The sequence below is a fragment of the Chenopodium album genome, chromosome 5 (genome assembly GCF_948465745.1).
Source record: "Chenopodium album chromosome 5, dcCheAlbu1.1, whole genome shotgun sequence".
In the NCBI taxonomy this organism is placed as follows: domain Eukaryota; kingdom Viridiplantae; phylum Streptophyta; class Magnoliopsida; order Caryophyllales; family Amaranthaceae; genus Chenopodium; species Chenopodium album.
In genome coordinates this window covers 7,795,235-7,802,367 of record NC_137838.1, presented here as the reverse complement: position 1 = coordinate 7,802,367, position 7,133 = coordinate 7,795,235, and the positions used below count along the sequence as shown (strand labels likewise).

The 7,133-nt window shown below is 33.3% G+C and overlaps 1 protein-coding gene across 1 annotated transcript; it reads left to right on the top strand.

Moving 5' to 3' along the window:
* Positions 1 to 1,884: 1,884 nt before the first annotated feature.
* Positions 1,885 to 4,459, top strand: LOC145631756 (actin-depolymerizing factor-like). Its single transcript, XM_081683926.1, has 3 exons — positions 1,885 to 2,160; positions 3,104 to 3,369; positions 3,926 to 4,459. The coding sequence occupies exons 1-3, from the start codon at positions 2,146 to 2,148 to the stop codon at positions 4,074 to 4,076; spliced, it is 432 nt and encodes a 143-aa protein (XP_081540052.1). The 5' UTR covers positions 1,885 to 2,145; the 3' UTR covers positions 4,077 to 4,459.
* The last annotated feature ends 2,674 nt before the right edge of the window (positions 4,460 to 7,133 follow it).

Genomic DNA, 7,133 nt, shown 5'->3' with positions numbered 1-7,133 from the left:
TCTTGACCACTTTCAAGGTTCAATAAGCAACGAAAAGATAAGGTGGTGGACTAGTGAGCTAGAGTCTTGTGGGATAACTCTAAGGAAATGCACGTGTCAAGAGATAGTGGGATAACTCTGCCTCTGGTTAAAGCTTCTTTTTCGATTTTATGAGACCTTAGAATCGCTTCTCATCATCAACCGTTATGGCCCTCTAAAAACACACACCAAAAAAAAATGCACACATCAACAATAAAGCAAAGGTGAATTCAATTGGATCCTTTCTTTGAATCACTTCCTTAGAAAGAGCATGTTTTTACCTGACTCTATCTTTTAAGTTAATTGACATTACTTTAGTTCTGCTTATTAATACTTCCTCCGTTTTTTTTTTTATTGCATCATGAGGGATCTCACGCTTGCCATTTCATTACTTTAGCTATTAATATCTTCAATTATACTTTTGTAAAAATTATAAAAATTTGATATTTGAAAAGATGATTTTGAGACGAATCTAACTAGATCCCACATGACTGTATTTTTCCTAACGGATCAATCACAAATGATGGTCAAAGAAGATTAAGTGAATAGTGTAAAAGTCCTAATAGTGCAATAAAATAAAAACGGAGGAAGTATGAAGTAACAAACTATCTTAGGTAAACTCTATCTCTATATGACATTACTTAAAATATTCGTTGTGCGAAAGATACTTTATCGTAGATTGCGTACAATAAATCAGGTAATTTTATTAAATCGGCGTAATGCTCAAAGCTTTACAATGGCTTTGTCTTATAATAATTCATACGTCGTTGACAAACTCGAGTCTTTTGTTCATTTGTATGGCCATCGTTGTCGCCAAAACCCCTTGCGTTCTAGCATCTGACGCTGAACATAGAGGATTAAACTGGTAGTTCAAGTTTCGGGTGTTTGACGTCTAACGCTATGTCTATTATGCCCTTGCTTCATTTGCGTTGGTGTCTTTTTGAGTGAAGGTTTTCCTCATCCTTTTTAGGGATGATAATATAACCAACGCCTTTGTGCTTTGTGTAAGACTGTTGTAGAAGCTTCAGTCATGACTTTTTTTTTCTATTTGATATGTGTTACGTCGATGATCATCCAACAAGACCAACACAGTTAGGATACCGTTGGCCAACGGCTCCCCGATACTTAAGTCAATACAAGTCGTTGAATAAATAAGATAGTGGAAACTTGTAAAAAAATAAATAAAGTAGAATAGGGAGCATATTACCTTGTCGTCGACAGTGAAATTTAGTGTGTTACTTAGGGCCTGTTCTCATTGACTGAATTCAGCTGAACTGAACTGAACTGAACTGAGCTGAACTGAACTAAATATTTTATAAGAGAAGGAAATTAGGAGCTGAACTGAACTGAACTGAGCTGAAGTGAACTGAATTTCAACGTAAGAGAACATGCCCTTAGAAAAAATAGTTTTTGAGGTTGGTGGCGTTCCAACTCCTTGAAACGGCTTTACCATCTTTGTTGCAGAGCCTAAATGCTCCTGTAATACCTCGTATTTTTATACATTTTATTAATTATTAATTAATTATTTTTATAAAGGTAATTTTAAAACAGTTATATATATTTAAGTATATGTGAAGGTGAAGTAACTTACTTACCGTGATACTTTATCTTCCACCCTACACCATTAAAATTCCATATCCATCTCAACAAAAAATTCACAATTTATTTTTATCAATGAAGTGTAGAAACTAAAAATCAGCTTAATATAATCAAACAACTTTAGATTAATATGCAAATTGAATTTCACATCAAACAATTTCTAAACACCCCCTAAAATGTACTCCATATCAACCATTGTGAAAAAAAAAAAAACTAACTTGGTAATAAACACAAAGTTTCCCACAATTATATTTTTAAAAATCAAAATAACACTCATCTAATGTTCATTCAACTCCAAAATTGAGAGTTGAGACAATCAAATCCACAATGACACTCGTCTGAAAGTAGTCCCCATCTCAAAGGAATCATATTCTGCAATTTCAATCAAATTCTAACCGACCCACTTTCTTTGTTGGGTGCCTACTTTTTTGCTCTTCTTTTATTTCTCACATTTTCCTCTCTCTTCCCTTTAAATTTTGAATCTTGTACAGTAATTCCCCCTTCTTCTCGCTGCAAAACTAAGCAACTATGGCTTTCAGAGGGGTAAGCTTTCTTTTACCCATTTCATGCTTTCACTTATTTTTATCATTTGGGTGTTTATTAATTATTCAAATTATACCTTGCATGTTTGATTTTTATGATCTTATCAAAATATGATCTTGTTATGAATCTGGTTTTAGCTTGTTGGGTTTTTGTTGGTTCACTGTGATATTGGATCATACATCATTCGATTTGAAGTTTTGGACTTTTGGTTATCTATTGTTCGATTTTTATATATGTAACCCTAAGGGCCATGTATAAACATTAAATATTCGGAGTATTAGGTATTAGTTTAAGATTTTTTTAAGATTTTATCTATTGTTAATTAATTGTTTAATGTACTCTTAGCTTCTTATAGAGTTGTGTAATCATTTACTTTCTTTTATAAAGATTGATATTGGAAGTGAGTTTTTATACAAGTATTATATTGAATCTTGTTTTGCAATTTTGCATGACTTATGGCTGAAAGGGGTTTTTGATTGTATACTTTTTTTGGGAAGATTCATTAGTGGTATAGAATATTATGAATTTAGTCTCTAATATGTAATGGAAAACATGGGATCAAATGTTTCTGAAAATCATATTATGTGTGAAGTTGAGGTTGAATGGCCTACTTAAGAGACTAATTGAACTTAAATGTTATGCATTGGATGGAAAAATGTATCATCTGTTTGGTTTACTAAATAGATGTAGGAATTGTACAACCTTTTAAGCACCCTTGCTGTTTAAAAGTGATTGTATCGACTTGGAGAAATGGTTACAGTCTTGGATTGTTCTTATTTATGTCATTCAGATAATCCATATAATTTTTAGAATCGTAAACTATTACTTGTATAAAAGATTGTTCGTTCAACACAAATAACTATGGAGGATTTGTGTTATGCATTGCCTTGATTTGAGTACTTAATTTGAGAATGTGAATTACTGAATTAGTTTTGGCTTGCAGAGGAATGCTCAATCTGGAATAGGAGTTGCTGAGCACACCAAGAACACATTTACGGAACTGCAGAGGAAGAAGATGCACCGTTATGTGGTGTTCAAGATTGATGAGAAAAAGAAGGAAGTAGTTGTGGAAAAGACTGGAGGACCAGAAGAAAGTTATGATGATTTTCTTGCATCGTTGCCTGAGAACGATTGTCGCTATGCAGTTTATGATTATGACTTTGTGAACTCTGAGAACTGCCAAAAGAGCAAAATCTTTTTCGTAGCATGGTTAGTATTTTGTACCACAATATTCTGATTGATTTTAGTAAGCTTCCACCTTCTAACCTATGTTTTCCCTCCGTAATTGGAAGTTGCTGCAATTATTTAAGTTAAAAATCGGAGTTATGACTTGTATGTCGCATATTGATGCTGGTCAGATACTAAGATCTGATCTGAAGCAGCAATATATTTTATTTTTAATTAGCGTCTTAGCATTATTGTTGATGATACAACAGGATTTAGCTATCTTTAATTGGTCTTGTAGTTGCACTAATCTTTGGTAGCTTTGTATGTCATCCAATTAATGCACTCAAATTTGTATGTCTTAATTTGCAAGAGATCTTTAGCTGTTTGAGTGTATCAGTGAGTTGTGTAGGTCATTGCTGCTGCTGTAAGCTAGAAGTATTACTAGTGCACAATTTACTTTGCTTAAAAGTTTCTTACCTTTTGGCTCTTGCAAATCGTCGCATGATTAATTCTAGTCACCTCCAGCTTACAATGAATTTCAAAAGGCTTGACATGAACACTGCACATGCAAATGTAACATTATTATCTTATTGTTCAGGTCCCCATCAGTGTCCCGCATTCGCTCCAAGATGCTCTACGCAACTTCTAAGGACAGCTTGAGGAGGGAACTGGAAGGAATCCACTATGAGATTCAAGCTACTGATCCATCTGAAGTGGATGTCGAGACTCTTCAGGACAGAGCTAAGTGATCAATTTCTCGATATAGCTAATGAAGGGACCTTTTTGTTCTTATAGTAATGCGAACTAATTGCGTATGCTTTGAGACAAAGATGCATATACCTTACTAGCTTGGTCAATAAACAACTTGGTAACCCGGGGAGTCTGATTAGGAGCTCTTTCTTTTGCTGTCCTGACTTAGGGGGGCTCTTTTGGTTTCTGAGTACCATGATGCTTCCCTAATCCATGAAAGTTGTAATCCCAACTTACTCTCTATGTATCTGTATGTTATCTTTTTTGCATTTTTGTATCGTATTGACTGTATGACTGTATGTATTGGTCTCCATGTTTTGATGTTCTTTGACGTTCTTTGGTGACATGTTGTGGAATGATACAATTTCTTTATTTCATTGAATATCGATTGGTCATGAGAACTTATAAGCTTTGGTATCAAAAGAAGAAAAGTGTTCGAGTTGATATGGAAACCATGAAGGTTGTTTTGGAATCTATACTTCCAAGTTATTTCAATGTTTTGTTTTGTAATACAAGTAGTTGTTTGAATCAGGCTTGTTGAAAAAATGGACAGTTTACTCCCAATTTACTAGGTTGGTAATCATTCAATTAGAGTTATAGACTAGAACATTATAATTTACAACTAATAAAGGGATAGTTTACATTTGTATTTTCATCTGATAGAATACAAGTTAAATAATGATCCTTTGCTCTGTTTGAAAAGTTAATGAATTAATTTTTTAATTGCAACCTATTTCTATTTGGAAAGTTGTAAAATACAATAATTGCATCGCTCTGTATTGCTCTCATCTCCTTAAATTTCATGTGTGAATAATAATAAGATACACATGGGTTTTGGGCCCTCTTCATCCATACCAAATACTTTTAATTTTTTGATGCAACCAAATACTTTTAATTTGATAGTCCTTTAATTATTGAAATTGTCACATATTCTCTTGATACACATTTTAATAAAGATTTAAATATTGGCTTTCCAACCCTTCTCCACAAACCAACATTAGTAAATTTAATTAGCCTGTTTACTTAATCTAACTTCTTTCTTAAAATGAGTACTAATGTCAATGTGACATGAGACAGAGTCGATGTTAAAGTTAGGGCATGTTCATATTTACTGAAGACCTGAAGTGAGCTGAACTGAACTGAGATGAAATGAATATTTTATGAGAGAGGAAAATTAGGAGCTGAACTGAACTGATTGCAGTTGAACTGAATTGAACTGAAATTAAGTAAATGTCAACAGGCCCTTAAATCATTTGCGATTTTTATGATTGGGAGGAGGGGAAGATAGGTAAACTCCACCCACATACACTTAGGGGTGTCCATAATTCGGATAAAATCCGAAATCCAATCCAATCCAAACCGAATTGTCAATTCGGATCGGATCCGAACTTTAAATCGGATCGGATCGGATTGAAATTTTTTGAAAATTCGGATTTTCGGATCGGATCGGATTGACCCTATTCGGATCCAATTAAAACCGAACACCGAACTTTAAGATGCCAGCATTTATAATATGGTCTGTTTTGGTTTATAATTGGGCCTTTAAAATTTAGCCCAAATACATACTATATAAATAAAAACCCTAAATTTGCCTATTTCAGTCTTCATTACACGCCTCTGACTCCCTCAACCCTCAACTCTTCAAGCGCTCTTTGCCTCTTTCTTCATCACTTCATCAGTTCATCATCTACTCTGCTACTCATCTATCTCATGAAAATTTAAATCAAATCATTCCTTTTTATTTTCTTGTTTTAATTATATATTAATATTGTTACTGATTTTGAATCTAATTATTATTTTCTCTTTATTTTTTCTCCCAATATCAAGATTTGTGCAAGATATCCATTGATGAGCCTGATACAGTTGAGGTTTTAGACGACTAAGCTTCTGCCTTGATTAAAGAATGCTGGTGGGCTGTTTTTGCTGCTGTTTTTGCTGCTGTTTGCTGCTGTTTTCTTCTTAAGTTGCTGTGCGCCTGTGACTGCTAGTCTGCTACTGCCAGAAGTGCTACTTATTTTGAACAAAAATCATGCTACTTAATTGTTGTAATGAACTCTTAGTGTTGCCTTTTAGTTGTACTACTTATGTTAAACAATTTAATTTGTTTGGATGTTAAGCAATTTATGTTAATCATGACTATCATTTTATGTTATCGTACTAGTATATTAGACGTTATAATCAACTTAATTTAATTCGGATTTCGGATCGGATCCAAAATAACCGAATTAAAATTCGGATTGGATCGGATTGGATTGGAAGAGTAATTCGGATTGGATCGGATTGAAAAATGAAAACCGAATTATAATTCGGATCGGATTGGATTTGGCCTAAATCCAAACCAAAAACCGAATGGACACCCCTACATACACTAGTAGAACTCAATTTTGAAAACTCAAAGTTACCTAGTTTAAACAATAAACATACACAAGTGGATAGCCTTGAACTTGAGACTTTTCTCAAACTTTTTATCTTGTAGTTGTTTTTTTTTTTTTTTCTTCTATAGGTTTGCGGTTCACTAATAATTGTATTTATTTTTTGATGCTACTAATTAGGAGAAAAAATTGTGCCTCACTGGCTCAATGTGACACTGTTGGCAACTTTTATGATGGTTGATGAAAATGCATGACCAGTTTGTTTTATAGACAACCTTTTTCCTGTGTTTATCCTTTGTTCAATTGTCCCAACTGTTTTTTTCGCAAAAATAATTTTTATTCCATCACCCATTATTACATTATACGTGCAACAGCTTGTATTATTATTATTGAAAATTAATTGATGTGAACCGTGGTAGGGTTTGCTAAGTCGGCATTGATGATGTTGATTGGTCTTGGAAAAATGTGAGCATATTTCTAGTTCAATTTACTGTACTTCTTCGTCCTTTTATTAGATTCATATTTCTAATATTTATTTCTCACATAATAAAGAGAAGTAAGAATCTAATTAAGAGATGAAATGAGTACCAATTTTGATAAGATTATGTAGAATTGAATTTGGGATATTGGACAAGTCTATACTATGCTTTCTTTTTCCCCAAAAGAATATGTAGAATGACACTA

Excerpts from the sequence above, each read along its gene's own strand:
- LOC145631756 (XM_081683926.1), top strand. Across the intron at positions 3,370-3,925 it reads AAAATCTTTTTCGTAGCATG|GTCCCCATCAGTGTCCCGCA; the intron begins GTTAGTATTTTG and ends CTTATTGTTCAG.